The 18,838-nt window shown below is 39.3% G+C and overlaps 1 protein-coding gene across 1 annotated transcript in view; it reads left to right on the forward strand.

Moving 5' to 3' along the window:
• The window catches only part of PASD1 (PAS domain containing repressor 1), a 53,170-nt gene that overhangs the window by 16,792 nt on the left and 17,540 nt on the right, over positions 1 to 18,838 (forward strand). The window contains exons 7-9 of the mRNA XM_017350860.4: positions 2,167 to 2,297; positions 4,314 to 4,396; positions 15,134 to 15,200. Of these exons, the coding sequence (XP_017206349.1) occupies positions 2,167 to 2,297; positions 4,314 to 4,396; positions 15,134 to 15,200 (281 nt within the window). The remainder of the gene's footprint in view (positions 1 to 2,166; positions 2,298 to 4,313; positions 4,397 to 15,133; positions 15,201 to 18,838) is intronic.

An 18,838-nucleotide genomic window follows, 5' to 3' on the forward strand; every position in this document is an offset into this window, starting at 1 on the left:
TCTCTCTCTCTCTCTCTCTCTCAGCTATTGTGGGAAGACTCCCTCTCTCTCTCTCCCCCTCTCCCCCCTTCTCTGCTTCCCTCCTTCCCTCCTTCCCTCTCTCTACTTTTTCTCTGTCACCTACTTTTCAAATAAATAAATAAATAAAATAAACCATTAGAAAATTAAGCAATACCACAGTGGTAAAGAGGAAGCTGATTTTGTGGTGGCCTTGGTGAGTTTTAAATCGTGCATAGGATCCCTTGGTTGGCGTCTGGAGTTCTAAAATGCAATTAAGGACAGATTTGAGGAAGCTTTTAAAAAGTTAATGGACCCACACAGAAACACAAAGTGTAAAATACTGTTTGAGTACTAGTTATAGCATTAAATCACAATGTACAGCACATTAAGGACAGAGATCCTACATGAGGAGTAAGTGCGCAGTGACTCCTGTTGTTGACTTAACAAATTGACACTCTTGTTTATGGGTGCAAACTGTTGAAAGCTTTACTTAATATATGCTAAATTGATCTTCTGTATATAAAGATAATTGAAAATGAATCATGATGTGAATGGAAGGGAAGAGGGAGCGGGAGAGGGGAGGGTTGCGGGTGGGAGGGAAGTCATGGGGGGGAAAGCCATTGTAATCCATAAGCTGTACTTTGGAAATTTATATTCATTAAATAAAAGTTAAAAAAAGTTAATGGAAAATGTGCACTATCTTTCAATCCATTTTTTCATGAAACTTTTGAGGTATCCTTATATAAAACCTAGAGTGAACGTGGTAATTACCTGATTTTATCAGTTCATGTTGCATACATGTATTGAACTACTCAGAGTATCCCATAAAATATACAGGTATTATATGTTTATCAAAAATTTTAAAAAATTAAAAACATTTAAGTGTTAATAAAATAAAACCTAGAAATCAGTAAGATGATCAGTAAAGTTCTGTCCACTGACCTAGAAGAAGAGCATTTCTCTGGGAATTTGAATATATATCACAGGAAATCAAAGCATGGATTTGTGTTATATATGGATATGGGGTTCAACTTATAATTTTTTAAAGATTTACTTTTTTATTTGATAGTTAAAGGGAGGGAGGGAGACAGAGAGAGAATTTCCATTCACTGGTTCACTCCTCAGATGGCCACAACAGCTGGTGCTGGGCCAGGCTGAAGCAAGAAACCAGGGCCCAAGCTGCTTTTCCAGGCCATTTTCAGGGAATTGGATTGGAAGTGGAGCTGCCAGGACTCAAGCTGGCGCCTATATGGAATGCTGGTATCACAGGCGGCAGCCCCACCCACTATACCAGAAAGACAGCCCCCACTTAAAATTTTTGAGGTCTCAGGAACTGCAAGCTAACAAATTAATAAGTTAATTAACATTAGTTGCTTTGGGGCCACTAAAGCATCTGGATTGGATGGTCAACCTTACTAATAAGCAAAGAATAGAAAGTGTAAAAACTCGTGAGATGGCACTCTACAACCCAGCAGAGCAAAAATTAGAAGAGTATGTAGTAACAAATCTTAGTGAAGATGTGAGAAATGAATGAATAAGTAAACAAACAATGAAAACTAGCTCATACAAAGTTCAGCTGATGTATTTGCTGTGTTTCTTGGAAATTAAGGGTCAGTTACATTTCAAAAAATCTTACTTGATTACATATGAATATACACACAAGTTACATACACATGAACACTTAATATCCATGTGGTGTTTATAAAGGAGAACAGATCAGAACATTCATCCACAGGGTTGTGTTAGTATACATGAGTAAGTGAAGTTCAGCTCATGTATTTCAAACTGGAAATCTCAGTGGAGATTCATACATACTTCAAAGAGGCAAAATCATTTACAAGTGGTTTTGCTACAATATAGAATAGGTATATATGAGCTGCTGGGGGCTGGAACATATAAAGGAAAGTGAACCTTCTGACAGGTAAATATTATTACAGATGGCTAAAACCAACATGAACTCATAATAATTGATTCTCTGTTACGACTTCTTCATGTTTTGATAAGGACCATCTTGGGAAGGGTTGCAGGAAAAAAGGAAAACAGGAAAAATTAGAATTTTGAAAATTGTCAGTAGGCTGACAAGCAGCACACTTTTGTGGAAGGGATCTGTTTTCTTGTTTATCCAACTTACCGTTCAATTGTCATATGTGTTCCTGTCTCCTTTAGAGCCTTTTGCATTATTTGCTGCCCACATTCCCACCAGCTACTACGATGCACCAACTAACTCGACTCTTCCTTGGGAGGATCGGATTTATCTTGTGGGAATGATTTGTATTATCAGGAATAAGATTCTAAAGGTGAGTGTGCTGTGTGTGTATATCCATTGCATCCCATTTGGTGCCTTAGCCACAGGACAACATTGCTAAAGCACTCAATGTGTGCAGTAGGTTGAGCTAGACTAACACGAATAAGGAAAGATCAACTCTTGTATTTCAAACTGTGCGCATCTCAGTGGAGATTTCGACATGCTTGAAGGAGATGCACAATTATTTATTATGAATATAGAATAGGAATATATGAGCTTCTGGGAGCTGGAACATACTGAAAGAGTGAATATTTTGACAAGCAGATAAAGAATTTTGTCAGAAAGTGAGTTTTGAGGCAGCTGTTTTTTCCCTGATTGTCACTTGTTTTAAAGGATTTTACTCAGTATTCACCTTATTGGGCACTCACAGGCACTATCTAAAAAGAGGAACAAGTCTTTAGACTTAATCTGATATATTTGGGGTCAGATAATTTACTTATTCAGTAACATACTTAGTAAGCACTTCTTAGGTTACAGGTACTATGCTAGTTGCCTTGAAACATACTGGAAGATGGACATAGCTGGGTGATTCTGACCCTTGCCATGGAGATAAGACAGAATAACTTGCTAATAACTTGGGGAGATGGAGAGCTCACATGTCTGGTCCCTTTCTGAGAGCAGAGACCCTCAGTGACGACAAGAAAAGAAGGCAAAAGCCCTTAGGTAGCACTAGTTTGGCAGGTACCAAGAAGCAAAGTGGAATATGTGATTATAATAAGTGAAACAGGAAAGAGTAGTAGAAAACAGGATTTAAGAGGTCGCAGGGTCCAGATCATGCAGAACTTTGAGATCCTTAGTAATGACTCTAGGTTTTTCCCCAAGTGCATTGGAAAGCAAAAGAGTGACAAGATCGAATTTACTTAGAAAAATTTGGGCTGACTCTGACTTCTGAGTGGGAATGGAGTATGGAGAAAGAGGATCTATGTGAGAGATGATAGGGGCTTTGATCATGATTGTAACAATGGAGATAGAAGTGGAGATGGGGCATTTCCTGATGAGTTGAAAGTGGCTGGGAGAAGAGAGAAACATCTCAAGCATGATCCTTTGCTCTTTGGCCTGAGGAAATCGTTGAGTAGAACTGTCATTAACTGATTTGAGCAGGATGAACAGTATGGATTGGAGAGCGTTTGGGGTTCAGAATCAAGAGTTCATACCATTATCTTGATGATATTGCAACATTCAACCCATCCAACCCCTTACCTTAAAGGGGGAGCTTCTGGATCAAGGCAACTTGAGTTCTAACCCTTTTCCTACCATCTGTGTGACCTTGGCCAAGTGGTATCATTTACTCTCAGTTTCTTTTTCTATAAATGATGATAATAGTACCTCATTTTAGGGTTGATGTGGGGAGCAAATAAGAGAGTGTCTCATATGTAAACACTACTAAAATTCACATGATCATCGCTATCACTGTCATTAATATTGCTATTTTAGTATCTAGGACAGGATATCGGGTAGCCCTCCAGATTTAAACTGCTGTGTTTACCATGAGATGTAGACGTCTCATCTGGGGGGTCGAAGCCAATATCTAGTTCCTGTTCTGATAAAGACAGAAAATCTTATATGGCCCACCACTCTAGTCCCCTTCATGGCCCATGGCCCAAGGAGCTCTATTTTTATCTACTCCAGTTTTTCTCTGGGTTTCTAGAATATTTGTTCTATATTGGTGGATATTTTGGAGAAGATATCATGAAAATAGAAGGCTTTGGGCAGCTTTCTTTTTATACTGTGACTGTGTAGCACTGTGGGAAGAACATTTAGCTCAGGGTTTAAACTTTTTGAAATTCTGCTGCTGGATTTACTATCTCTGTGTCTTGGGGTAAATTGTTACATCTCTGTAAATCCTGAATTTTCCTACATGTGAAATACAGTGCCTTTCTCAAACTGATAGGGAAATTAGTTATGACATTGAATATGAGCATGCTTCCAAAATTAGATATGTTGCATATACCATGTATTTATTGTGTAAATATATTGTAAGTGTCTAAACATGCCAGTATTTTTGCAGGAGCTTTATGATAACAGATACTTCAACAGAGAAGTTCTACTTACTCAAGATTCAGAAGGCGAACATGCTCCTTGGAACACCAGGTGAGAGGTAGTGTTAGCACAAGTAATGGAGATGTAGAATACATTTCTGTTACACAAAACTAAAGCAAGAGAAAGAATATCTCTAGATTTTTTTCCATCAAAATAAAAAAATCAAGTGAATCCAGAAGACCAATCCACTAGTCTTAATTCCCTTTCCCAATTAATATAATTCATATTTTCCTACCCAATATTAATATGGGTGATGGCTTTTTATTAAAACCAGTTCAAGTAATAGAATAGTTCAAGTGTAGAGTCAATTTAACTTAGAGATATTTAATGACTTTCAAATTAAGATAATGCATTTAAAATAATACTTAATTTTTAATTGAAAATAGAGATAATGTTTAGAGAACAGAAGCCAATACTCTACTATTTTAGGTGGAAAAAACAAGTTTGTAACCCACAGGAAAATGTTGATCGACTTGCTACATATCACCAAAACCCTCTTCACTCCCATTTAACAACCCACCAAGGTTTTCTGTAAAATATAAACTTTTTATAATAGTCTCTATCTAGTTACTTAATACTTGATAAACAACAACAGTTGATATGTTGATATGCAGTGAGCCACAATACCATGCAGTACACAGTGTACAGAATTGGGAACCTTTTCCTTCTACATGATCATGTACATGTACTGATAGATCAATAATGGAATTATGCATTAAATATGTGCTCTACAAGCCAGCAGTAATGCTTAGCAAAATAAAATAAGCAAATGAGTACTTCGTGAGAGGTTTTATCATTGGAGGGCATGCTTGTTTGAGGTCTGATGGTAAGAAGAGGGAGCTTGAGGCTGTGGTCACTCTTACTCTTGGGGAGTAGGTAAGGAAACCAGATTGGTGAAGGAATGAGTTAAACAGGAAACAGCTGAGGTTCATGCATGTGTAGATCTGAAAGAGGACAGAGAGAATCCTCCCTTCCCCGCAGGAGCAGTCAGAGGTGATTGGCTGTGAACCATTGTCAGAATCTCTGCACAGAGCAGAGATTGAAAAGAGAATTCATGATGGGTGACTGCATCCATGTTGCTTGGTTAAACGCTCTGGCTAACCTAAGGGTGCATTTTTTTTTAAGATTTCTCTCTATATATTTGAAAGCCAGAGTTACAGAGACAGAGAGAAAGAGACACAGAGAGATCTTGCATCCACTGGTTCTTTCCCCAGATGGCAACAATAACCAAGACTGGGCCAAGCAGAAGCCAGGAGCCAGGAACTTCATCTGGGTCTCCCATGTGGGTGCAATGGCCCCCAACGCTTAGGGCCACACTCCACCTCTTTGCATAGTGCATTAGCAGGGAATTGGATCAGAAGTGGAGCAACTGTGACACGAACTGGCACCCATATAGGATGCTGGCAAAACGGGCAGTGGCTTTACCCTCTATGCTACAAAGCCTGCCCACTGAGGGTGCATTTGTAATTGGGTGTCAAATGTGACATGTCTGCTCATGTGCTCACATTCTTTTGTGTCAGCAAGCTTTTTCTTTGTAGAAACTTTGAAGTTTTGTACATCTTCATCATTTTATTCACAGTTCGAAGGAGTTGGGGACAACTTAGTCCTTGCTGTCTTGCTTACTTCCTTCATTGGTTTCTTTACTTTCTTAGAAGATCTTTTACTGAACAACTGGGAAAGAGGATAGCCACAAGACATAAAGTGTTTTAAACAAGGTTAACTCAAGACACTATCCTCAAAGACACAGTAGCAGTATGCTTCACATCCTCTTGCATAGGTGTGCAAGAGGATGTGCAACCTAAGATGGATTAATCTAGTAGATTTTGGTAATGCATTTGTGTAAAAAAGTTAGCACATCATTGTAGGAAATATTCAGATAATGAAAGTTCAGAGATCAAAGAGAACCTATACCTATTTTAGAACAAAGAGACAAAGATTTATTTTACACTTGATCTTAGCCAAAAGGCCGAGAAGTGACAAAGATCTTATTGTAAAGACAGATTTAACAAGATGAAAATATTTTGATGCACAAAGGAGTCCTATATTACATTTATGCCAGCAACATTCATAGAATATGCAAGAAATTTTTTTCCTGAAGGGTAATGAGCACATTATTTCTAATACTCTAAGAAATTATTACATCAGTGTGGATGATATACTACAGTTCTATCTACTGAGGTTTGGTTGTATTGGGACTTTATACTGGCTGAGGAGTACACTGACTTCATTCCTTTTTTTTTTTTTAAAGATTTATTTATTTATTTGAAGGCAGAGTTACAGAGAGGCAGAGGCAGTGAGTGAGAGAGAAACAGAGAGAGGTCTTCCATCTGCTGATTCACTCCCTAGCTGCGCCTATCTGAAGCCAGGAGCTAGGAGCTTATTCCGGGTTTGGGCCATCTTCTACTGCTTTCCCAGGCCATAGCAGAGAGCTGGATGGGAAGTAGAGCAGCCGTACTCAAAGTGGCGCCCAAATGGAATGCCAGCACTGAAGGTGGCAGCTTTTCCAGCTATGCCACAGTGCTGGCCCCTGACTTCGTTTTTGTGTCTACCTAATCTCTAATAGGGAAGAGTCTCACATATCACTGTATCAGAATGCCACATGTTTCAGTTTCTCTGCCACTAAGTAGCTAGCTTGCCCAGTCTCACCACTCTAGATTTAATGAAGCTTATTTATTCATACAACACATATTTAGCACCTACAATTTGGGAGGTTCCATTTTAGGATCTGGGCCTTCAGCAATGAGCAAAGATCCTTATCATCATGGTACTTAATGCACCAATAGAGGATAAATATAACAAGCCGGCGAATTCGTAAACTATAGATCAGGTTATATGGTAATGAAAGCCAAGGGGGAAATAGGCAGTGAAACGAGATAGGGACTGCTGTGGAGGGAGATGAAATTTTACTAGGTTTTGCCACAGTGAGTGGCATTTTTATAGATTAAAAATGGTGGATATTACCAATTCCCTATAGTTTAAATTTATTGATAGGATGTCCAGAAAAGACCTCAAAAAGCAGGTGACTTCTGCTTTAACACCTGACAGGAGTGGAGGAGCAAGTCTCCTTGATTTTTTTTTTAAGATTTCTTTATGTATCTGAAAGGCAGAGTTAACAGAGAGAGAAGGAGAGACAGAGAGATCTTCCATTTGCTGGTTCACTCCCTCAATGGCTGCAATGGTCGGGGCTTCACCGATCCAAAGCCAGGAGCCAGAAGCTTCTTCTGGGTCTCCCACATGGGTGCAGGGGCCCGAGGACTTGGGGCATCTTCTGCTGCTTTCTCAGGCCATAGCAGAGAGCTGGATCAGAAATGGAGCAGCCGGGACTCGAACCAGCACCCGCTATGCCATAGCAGCGGCCCTGCCTCATTGAAGAGCAGAGGCCAAGGCTCAGAGGCAGAGGCTCTGGAAACAGCAAGAAAGCCAGTGTGACTGAAGTACAATTGCCAGAGAGTGATAGAGTCGCAGCATGCAGGCCCTGCTAGGCCATGGAGAGCAGTGCAGCTGCAGAGAGTGTGAGCAGCTTTAGGGAAGAAGCCAGGAGCACGCCAGCTAGTCCCTGCCTTCATGGGGTAACAGTACAGTCAGTCTCCGCGACTTCCCTCTGCTTTCCGGTGTCGCGGAGAGGACAATTCTTCTGCTCTCCCTGTGCAGGTCAGATGGCTAATTTTACAGATTCTACTCCTCACTGCTACTTGTCACATTTGATAAATACTGTGGTGGGCTTGTTGCATAGTTAACTATACTACCTATGGGTGCATTTACACCCAGGTTGTTTAGTGAAAAGCATCCATGTTTTCTATGGGGCACAGAGGAGGATGCAGTCAAGTCTGAACAGGATGACATTCCTAGCTTCAAGGCCCATCCAGCCATGTGATTCCATTTTCTCATACCGCCCCAAGATACACTCACATGTTTGCATGTGGTGTTAACACATAAGGAAAGAAGTTGGAGAAAACTCCGCAGCCCATCGCCCTGCGGCTGCATTTGCCTCTTGGTTTCCACCTAAATTGTCATGTTAGTCCTTGAAATGCCTGATCTTTGAAAAGGGCATTCTTCAAAAGATGGAGGTAAAAAAGGGATGGAAGTCTTGGGATTTGGTGGTTTATATTTTGTCTTGTGTATATGACCTCTACCCTACCTATAGTCCATCTTCAGCTACGCAGCAAATTATTTTTATCTTCTAATAGCATACAATCATTAGACTGTTAAATTTGCAATTGATAAGAATAGTTTCCTTGTTAATATTTTTGGAAACAATTCTGTGTAAGGGTTTGTACTCAAAACTCACTGAAGTGAAACAAAAATCACTGAGGGTTTAGATACCAATGAAAATGAGTCTAGTAAATATCAAAGTTTATAAAAATCGGGGACAAACTTTCTGAACTATTATCCTGCTTTACAAAATAAGTTGGGATAAATATCTGGCAGACGCTCATTCGTACAGACAATCACTTGTGAAGAAGATGTTATGCTTATTGTAAATTAATCATCTGAAGAAGAGTGAAAGGGTTCATTCAGCTGTTGTCTTAATTCTTTTTGTTTCATCTTTTTCTTGTTATTTTGCTTTCATTCTGTTACCTTTTGTGCATTTTTTCACTTTTTTATTTGAACATTGCAGAAGCTATCATATGTATCTTCTTTTACACGTAGTCACAAGTATTTATATTTTGTCCCATTTTCTTTGTTTTCACTCTCTCTATTTTCCCACCTTACTGCTTCCCTCCCTCTGTTTGTCTTCCTTCTTTCCTCTTACTCCTCATCTGCCTACTCCTCTTGTTACTTCTCTAACTCCTGTCTCTTTTTCTCTTTCTCATGTGTACTACCTCTTTTTCTCAAATACTTCTGCATATTTCCTCCGATTGAGGATATTCCAGTGTATAGCTACATTATGATTATAAAATCAATAATTTTGGTACCTAGAGAATACTATTATCTAACATATGGTCTATGTTAAAACTTTACAATTAGACCAATTGCTGTCCTTTTCTTAGTAGAAGGTCCAATTCAGGATCATGCGTTCAATTTAGCTGTCATATCTCTTTAGTTGTTAATCTGGAACACTTTCTCATACTTTGATTTTCTTGACCTGAATATTTGTGGAGAATACAGATGAAATAGTTTCTAGGACATCTGTCCATTTGAGTTTTCCTTGACTAGATCCATGTGAGGCACAGAAGCAATATTATATTATGAGTACATGATGTCCAAAGGCACCTTATTGATAATTCTCCCTATGTTGAGATTAAATTTGGTCACATGACTAAAGTGGTATCTGCCAAGTTTCTTGAATGTGAAGTAGATTGTTCCTTTGAAAATTGTAAGTAACTTATGGTAAAATACTTTGAGACTATAAATGTTGAGGCCAGTGTTGTGGCATAGTGGGTTAAGCTGCTGCCTGCGATGCCAACATTCCATATGGGCACTGGTTTGAGTCTTGACTGCTCTGCTTCCTGTCTAGCTCCTTGCTAAGATGCCTGGGAAAACAGCGGAAGATGGCCCAAGTACTTGGGCCCCTGAACCCATGTAGGTGATCTGAATAAAGCTCCTGGCTCTTGGCTTCAACCTGGCCGTTGTGGCCACTTGACCACATGGAGAGTGAGCCAGCAGATGGAAGATCCATCTCTTTCTCTCTCTCTCTCTCTTTCTCCCTCCCTTTCTCTGTCCCTCTCCACTCTCTCTCTATACATACGCCCACACACACATACACAAAATCCTCTCTCTTTTCTCTGTAATTCTGCCCTTCAAATTAATTAATTAATGTTTTTTTTAAAAAGGCTATAAATATCTTGTTCCTCAATAATTTTTTTGCCCATTAGTCTTATCATCTATTGATGATTTTCTAACTCTTTCATATATTCTATATTTAATGGCTGGCATTTATGGTCAAGTAATTTCTCCTGTGCCTCATTAATTAACTTATTTGTTCAGTTTTTACTAGATTAGAATATATTACTATCATTATTTATTTTAGTGCTCATATGGTCCCAGAATTAGCCCAGAAGAGTTCCCTCCAACTGGTTCTTCGGTCCTTTGGACACTTCTCATCAGTTTTTGAGAATTATCTTAAAATCTGGTATAAGATGCCCAAAGTTTTTTTTAAGGTTTATTTTATTTATTTGAAAATCAAAATAATACAGAGAGAGAAGGGGAGGCAGAGAGAGAGGGAGTGAGAGAGAGAGAGGTTTTCCATTCACTGATTTACTCCCCAACTGGCTGCAACAGCTGGAGCTGTGCAGATCCGAAGCCAGGAGCCAGGAGCTTCTTCCAGGTTTCCAACATGGGTGCAGGGGCCCAAGGACTTGAGCCCATCTTCTACTGCTTTCCCAGGCCACAGCAGAGAGCTGGATTGGAAGAGGAGCAGGCAGGACTCAAACGGGCTCCTATATGGGATACAGGCACTGCAGACAGCAGCTTTACCCTGCTGCGCCACAGTGCCGGCCCCCAAGTTCATTTTGAACTTTCTTTGCTTCAGCCATAAAATCAGCTAATTGTTATGTCATGGTGCCATGAAATCAACTAATTCCTAGGCACCATGGCTTCTTTACCTGAAAGTATTTAGAAACCAAGATATGGGCAGCAGTTCTGCTGTTACTTGTTAACTGCTTTCAGGTGCTTTCCAAATTAGGAAACAAATACACACAAAGCTACCCAGATATAAAGATACATGCCCATATTTCCATGTCTTTCTTTAAGAATAACTCCCTGGAGTTTCATCAATATGCATCAATAACTTTTTGCTGATGAGCTACATTTCATTGTGTGAATGTATCAGAGTTTATCTTTTCATCACTTGCCTTCATCTTGTATTCTTTTGCATTGTATCTTGAAATGCTTTGCCTATTTTAAAATCATGTTGTTTATTTTCTTATTACTGAATTGAAAATTCTATATATATATAATGTGTACAAGCCTTTTTTCTGATATTTGATGTGCAAATACTTTCTCCAGTCTGTAGCTTCCTTTTATATTTTCTTTAACAGTATCCTTAGCAGAACAAGTCTTTGATTTTTAAGGTAGGAATATTTTATCATTTCATTCTTTGATGGATTGTGCTTTTGGTGTCATGTCCTTCTTTAAAAATTATTTATTTACTTAAAAGCCAGAATTAGAGAGAGAGAGATAGGGAGAGGGAGAGGGAGGGAGAGAGGGAGGGAGAGAGAGAGAGGGAGAGAGAGAGAGAGAGAGAGAGAGAGAGAGAGAAAGCTTCTACCCACAGGTTCACTCCCCGAGTGACTACAATAGCTGGGACTGTCCTGGGCCAAAGCTAGGAGCCAGGAGCTTCTTACAGGTTTCTCACATGGGTGCAGGAGCCCAAGAACTTGGACCATTTTCCACTGTTTTCCCAGGTGCTTTATCAGGGAGCTGGACTGGGATTGGAGCTGAGACTTGAACCTGTACCCATATGGGATGCTAGGTTGCAAGTGGAGGCTTATCCCACTTTGCCACAGAGCAGGCCCCTTGATGTCACTCAAGTCTCAAGAATTCCATACCAAACTTAAGGTTACATAGATTTATATTTTTTCCAGAAGTTTTATAGTTGTGAATTTTTTAAAAAGTATATATTTATTTATTTGAGAAACAGAGTTACAGAGGGAGAGACAGAGAGGTTTTCCATCCAGTTGTTCACTCTCCAAATGGCCACAATGGCTGGAGATGGGCCAATCCAAAGCCAGGAGCCAAGAGCTTCTTCCGGGCCTCTCAGGTGGGTGCAGTGCCCCAAACACTTGGGCCATCTTCCGCTGTTTTCCCAGGCTATTTTCAGGGAGCTGGATTGGAAGTGGAGCAGTCGGAACTCGAACTGGTACCCATATAGGGTGCAGGCAGAGGCTTAACCTACTAGGCCACAGAGCTGGCCCCTATAGTTACATTTCTATGCACAGTCCATTAATTTTTTTATAATGCATGAGGTTTAGGTCAACGTTCACATTTTTTTTGGCATATGGATGTCTAATTTGTTTTCCAACATCATTTGCTTAAATGTGATCTTGACCTTTTCTTTCCCCGGAACTTTCAGTGGTTTCCCCACTGCACTCAAAATAAAATCCAAGCTGTTTGTGCGTGGCACGGAGGGCATACTACTCTCAGCCTACCTATTCCCAAATCCTTGTTTTGTGCCACATATCCCCTTATCTCTCATACTCTAACCACCCTGGCCTCTTCCTCCCTAGGTTATCTCAAAGCTCTTTTCCAACACAGAGCTTATGCATATGTTTGTTTCCTGAACCCGAAGTACGTTCTCTCTCTGTTGTTTCATGTTTGACTCGTACTGTCAGTTTCTTTGTTTTATTCCATGGCACTCTGCCCTTTCCTTCATCATTATTACATTTTGTAATTTTAGATTTCACTCTGAGACTAATTCTTCATTATCCACATACCCCATGAAACAATACATCCCACTTGGCTGTGTTCTCAGGGTCCAGCACCGTATCTCCTGTCATATGCTTGCTTTGTAGCACAGAGATGGATGAGTGAACAAGAAACTATAATAAAGACACCAGTCTGTGACATTCTTCCCCCTTGTAGCTTGCATGTTTGAATTCTCATCATTCAAGAACAAGTGCAGTCCTCCTCCTCTCAGGAGTCCTCCCCACTGCTGCCCACGTTGGAAGAGCTCTTTTCCCTCTCCATTTCCCTCTGTTCTTATGACACTCCACATTTTGTTCAGTGATTACAGAGAGTTACTTGGCTCTTTTCAGAGAAAATTGAAAATTCCATGATGCTAGGATCCAACTTGCATCCAGCTTGGGTCTCCCTAAGTACAAACACTACTTCATTTTATTCAATTAATTTGTTTTCTCCTTTCTAGGGCACAATCTTGTACATAACCACTAGAAATGAATGGGAATGATCTGAAGAATGCAAAATGAAAAATATGGCCAAGTTTAATGTCAATCTCATTTTTTCACAGCCAACACATAAGCCATCAGCATTTTAATAAGTAGCAAAGACATACAAAGTTTTTTTATTTTAATTTATGCTGGGACTTCACTGGTCTCATTGGTTTTATTTCAGGACTGACACAGTAATAGTCTTATACAAATGATAGAAAAAACACATGTGATGTCATCTTAGGGGAATGACCCAGTGATTATCAAGTAGAAAGACTGAGATGCCAAATGAAACACACGTTGTGTGGGAAAACCTTTCCATGGAGTATGTACACATGCTAGGCCATATGAAACCACTCTGTGTATTAAAAATAAGTTGGTCCTGCTTTTTGTGATGTAAAAATGTTGTATGTGTTTCCTTTCATTGAAGCACTATGTCTATCAAATCATTTTGACTGAACATTGACATGCTTTTATTCAGGGGTAGGGAATGTGTGGCTCATTGTCTGTATAAGGCCTGAGAAATCATTTGGTTTGGCTTTGAAAAGGTGACCCCAGGCAGGACTTGAAATTCAGTACATCTATAACAGGCTAATTTTTTTAAAGATTTATTCATTTTTTTTGAAAGTCAGGGTTACACACAGGGAGGAGAAGCACAGAGAGAGAGAGAGAGAGAGAGAGAGAGGTCTTCCATCCACTGGTTCACTCCCCAGTTGGCCACAACAGCTGGAGTTGCACCAATCTGAAGCCAGGAGTCAGAAGCTTCCTCTGGGTCTCCCATGGGGGTGCAGGGGCCCAAGGACTTGGGTCATTTTCTACTGCTTTTCCAGGTCATAGCAGAGAGCTGGATTGGAAATGGAGTGGCCGGGACTTGAACCGGCAGCTGTATGGGATGCCAGCACTGCAGGCAGAGGCCTTACCCTCTCCACTGCAGCGCCGGCCCCATAACTGGCTAATTTTTTTAAAGATTTATTTATTTATTTGAAAATCAGAGTTACACAGAGAGAAGGAAAGGCAGAGAGAGAGAGAGAGATAAGTCTTCCATCCATTGGCTCACTCCCCAATTGGCTGCAACTGCCAGAGTTGCACCAATTTGGAGCCAGGAGCTTCTTCTGGGTCTCCCATGCGGATGCAGGGGCCCAAGGACTTTTCATAATTTAAAAATTTTATATATTCATGTTACCATCTTGCTGCTCCAAGATTTTCCTTTATACTGTATTTATTATCATACTCCAGTTCCTCATTTTTTTGGAGCAATAGGGACTTTTCAGTTTCTGGTCTCTAAAAGAAAATTTCTTGAAAACAAAATATTTTTCAATTTCAGAGTCCCAGTTATGAAAAATTTTAAGGCTTGGAATGATATTCTCAGTATTAAAAATAAAATTCTCATTTCTTCATATTCTCTCCCTCCCTCCCTCCATCCCAGTCACATTCTCTCTCTCTCTTCTTATTTCACTCCCTTTCTTCCTCCCTCCCTCCTTCTACTTTAATTGGTAAAAAATTAGTATTTAGATTCAAATGTGCCGCAAAGCTGCAATCTCCTCTTGGGTATTGAAGTTCTGATTTTGATTGAAATGAATGGGTAATGAGCCAGAGAATGCAGAATTTCTCTAATTACAGGAAACTACATGTTCTTTCTTGATTTTTAACCCATCTGAAATTACAGAAATGTCTTTGGGCCAGATTTAATTTTCTCATTCACCTTGGCTTTTTAAAACCTTGGTTTCCTCATCGAGATCTGTAGCAAACGTCATTCCTACAAGGGTACAGAGGATACATTGCGTAGCTATGGTGCATAACAACTTTCTCTGTAGAAAATGTGACACCTCAAAGATTGATGATGTTATATATTAAGACAAATAGTTTCTCTTACTTGAAATTTATTTTTATTATCTGATCTAAAAATTAGATTTAAATGGCAAGTGAAATGCTTACCATCTCTCTTTTCACCTGTTTATAGGAGTGCCCAAGGCCAAAGAAGAGGTTCTAGATTTCAAACCCTGCGTGACAAAGCTGCTGCATCAAATGTATGTACATTGAAAGCCATTGACTAAAACCTTGACCTCTTACCCTTTAATGTTGACTCTTTTAGTCAATATGCATTGCTAACATGGAAAGATTTTAATTTCAAGAGGAATCTCATATGGGCATACACATGAGCAGGGTTCCATTGTTGCCATTATGTAAAATTATTATTATTATTATTGGGAGCCTCTAACTGCCATGTTTGGAATGGTCCCCATAGTATCTTTAAAAAAGAATTAAATTAACCTCAATCCCAAACATTGTTCAAGTTCTTCTTGCCCTGTGAGTGCATTTTATAATTATAAGTTACTGACTGGGCTGCCGCAGTAGACCATGTGAGTAGATTCGTCAGACATCATCATCCCATCAAAGGCAGAATCTAGTTCCTAATTCACCTATATTGTCCTTGTTCTTTCCTTAAGAAATTCAGGGTATTGTTCATTTATTCATTCACCAGGTGTTACCGGAAAGATTTCTTTAGGGATATACATTAATAGAAACTAAAAACATGAGTCTGCCTGCAATGATTTGAAACTTAGTCTGGGAAATAAAATCAAACCACATTCTATCTAAGTATGATTTGGTGTCTCTTTTCTGACCTCCCTCTAACCTGTGCTTCCCACCTTTCACAGTTTCTAGTAATCACAATTCTATGTTCAGGTTTTTGGTGTTTTATAGCTTTCATATTCCTGGAGAGAATGTGAGGTATGTGTCTTTCTGTGTTGACTTACTTCACTTAACCTAATGCCCTCCACTTTTTGCTACAAATGGTACCGAAACACGGAGGGGTTTGCAGCAATTTATAATAACCTATTACATATTTTATGAGCAACTAGAAGACAGGAGTTGGAAGGCTCCAAGTGTAAAGTAATGAAACGGAGGTGGAAACATTAACTACCGTGGCTTAGTTATACATTATATCATGTGTTGAAATATCACACTGTATCCCACAAAGATGTACAACTAAAATATGTACAATTATTACATGTTAATTAATTAAAAAGCTTTAAAAATTTTAAGGATTTGTAAATGCTAAGTAATCTTAGTTATTACACATTATATACATTTATTAAATTATCATACAAATAGGACACTACATTAAAAATTCATGGGAAATGGAATTAAAAGATAGTTTTATTTTGGTGCAAATTTTTTTGAAAGTACACACAGTTTTTGCATAATACACATTTTCCATGAACTTTGTGGAGCTTATTTGCATGCATTTAAGATAGTAATAATAAAGAAAAATGTAATGATTCACACTGAAAGAAGAGTGGTAGAGAAGAAACGAAGAGGCATTCTGGGAGGCATTCCCAATGTTGAGAAGCGACGAGGCTGTCCTTCACCTTCCTGCCACTGCATGGTTACCTCTAACAGAGGTCTGTTTTCCTGCGGCAGAATGAAACCCCTGTTAGAGCAGGGACCCTTAGCTATCTGCTGAACAGCATATATTCAGCATCTTGAGCAGGTTTGGCACACATAGGAGGCAATCATCAATATTAGATGTACAAATGAATACTCTATGTTAAATCACTCTGCTACTGTTATAGAACTTTTCAAATGTATGGTAAAGAAATTTCAGGACAGTATATGTAGTTGTGTCTGAAAGGATTTGCAAGTTCCTGGGACAGTGCTGACAGCAGGTGTTTTCAATATTTAAGTTCTTCTGTCCCATGCATATTCTGTGAGCAAATGTTCTAAATATGAAGTGCTGATGTTGTATTGAAGTTTTAACTATTGTTCACTTAGCAAGGTACTTCTATGTAAATAAAACATCCTCCCTTCTGATAGGAGGAGTAAGTTCTAGTATTCTACAGCACAAAAAGATTTCATTTACCTAACATTCTGTTCAAGGTAGTTTGAAACAGGGAGGAGATTAGGTAGAAGGCGACTAATGTAAATAGAGCTATGTTCTGTTTACATACAGTTATTCTAGGAAGAGAGGCCAAGCAACCACACAGCTCTCACCATCAAGCTAACCATCAACACAGCTGGTGTATAGCATACTATGTATGAGGAACCCAGGGTCCTTAAACGTAGTATGTTTTGAGGAAACCTTGATTAAAATATTCTCAACTTTATACAATTTATAAAATCTGATTATAACATTCAAAGAAAATATTTTAAGAAACTCACAATCCCATCACCATTGCACAGCTGCTATTTAATTTTGCTTATTTCCACTCAGTTTTAGTCTATCTATATATTTTTCATATATTTATAATGAAAAATATAGCTTACATGCTATTGGCTTCTCCTTAACACTAAGTGCTATTTTTCTACAGTCCCAAATTTGATCATAACATGACTGTAGAATATTCTATGGAGTTAGGAGACTTCTACTTCCAACCAAGATGGAGCAGCAGGGACTAGATTAACTTTGCTGCTCAAAACAGGCAAAAATAAAACCATTAAAAGATCTGAATTAAGAGTTTTCAAGATAATGGACGTTAGACAGAGAAGCCAGGGATCCTTGAGTGATGGGAGATCACCTGAGTCTCATAGTTCCCACAGCCAACTACACAGCAGGTGTCTAGGCTATGTGGCCAAGGAGGAGAACACAGATGCAGTTCAGTGGACTGCCTGAGTTGAGGAGACTGAGGTGATGATACAGGCAGACATTAGCGTGCTAGCGAAGTCCCAGAGAGCAGAGAGGTGATGCTGGAGGGAAATGTCTGAGTTCTGTGATGGTGCCCTCTGCAATTCAGCAGAGTCCTGATGAGCACTTGTATTTGGGGAAACTGCTTAAAGCAGGGTAAAGAGCCATTCAAGAGAATTACAGGGAATAGTTCCAGCAGTCATAAAGGTCTGGCCATAGTTCTTGTTTGTACCAGCCACACTGGAAATCCTCGTCATTCACTGGAAGTTAGGTAAGAAAAGGTACTGCCTCTGCTAAGGGCAGAAATTAGCTCTAGGCTATCTGCATTGCCTGGTTCTTCCTAACAGTTCAAAAGAGATCAAACTGTTTCCAATTATTCTTTTTTTAAAAAAATTATTTATTTATTTATTTGAAAGGTAGAGTTAAACAGAGAGGAAGAGACAGAGAGAGAGCTTCCATCCTCTGGTGCACTTCCTAAATGACTTCAGTGGCTTGGGCTGGGTCAGGCCAAAACCAGGACCAGGAGCTTTTTCCAAGCCTCCTACGTGGGTGACAGGGTCCCAAGCACTTTGTTCATCTTTCACTACTTTTTCCAGGCCATTAGTAGTAAGCAGGATTGGAAGTGGAACAGCTGGGACACATACCATACCATAGCTCATATGGGATGCCAGCATCTCAGGGGGCGGCTTAACCTGCTATGTCACAATGCCAGCCCCTGGTTCTCACTATCCTGTTTCCTTGAAAATAGAGGAATAATATTTGTAGGAGTACAAAATATGAAGTAGTTTCCAAAGTAAATTTAACAATATTGTGGCACTCAGTCAGAGATTACCAGACATGCAAAGAAGCTGTAATGCATGACCCTTAGTGAAGAGCAAAATCAGTAAATAGAAACTTTTCCAGAACAGATTTAGAATTAGTGAACAAAGTTACTGAAATCATTGTAATTGTGTTACATATGTTCAAAATTCTAAGTTAAGATATCAAGATAGGAACACATTCTTAAGTCAAAATTTTAGTGAAAACTACACTGGGTGCAAC

Source organism: Oryctolagus cuniculus, chromosome X (assembly GCF_051225735.1).
Source record: "Oryctolagus cuniculus isolate XC-2025 breed Fujian yellow rabbit chromosome X, ASM5122573v1, whole genome shotgun sequence".
NCBI lineage: Eukaryota > Metazoa > Chordata > Mammalia > Lagomorpha > Leporidae > Oryctolagus > Oryctolagus cuniculus.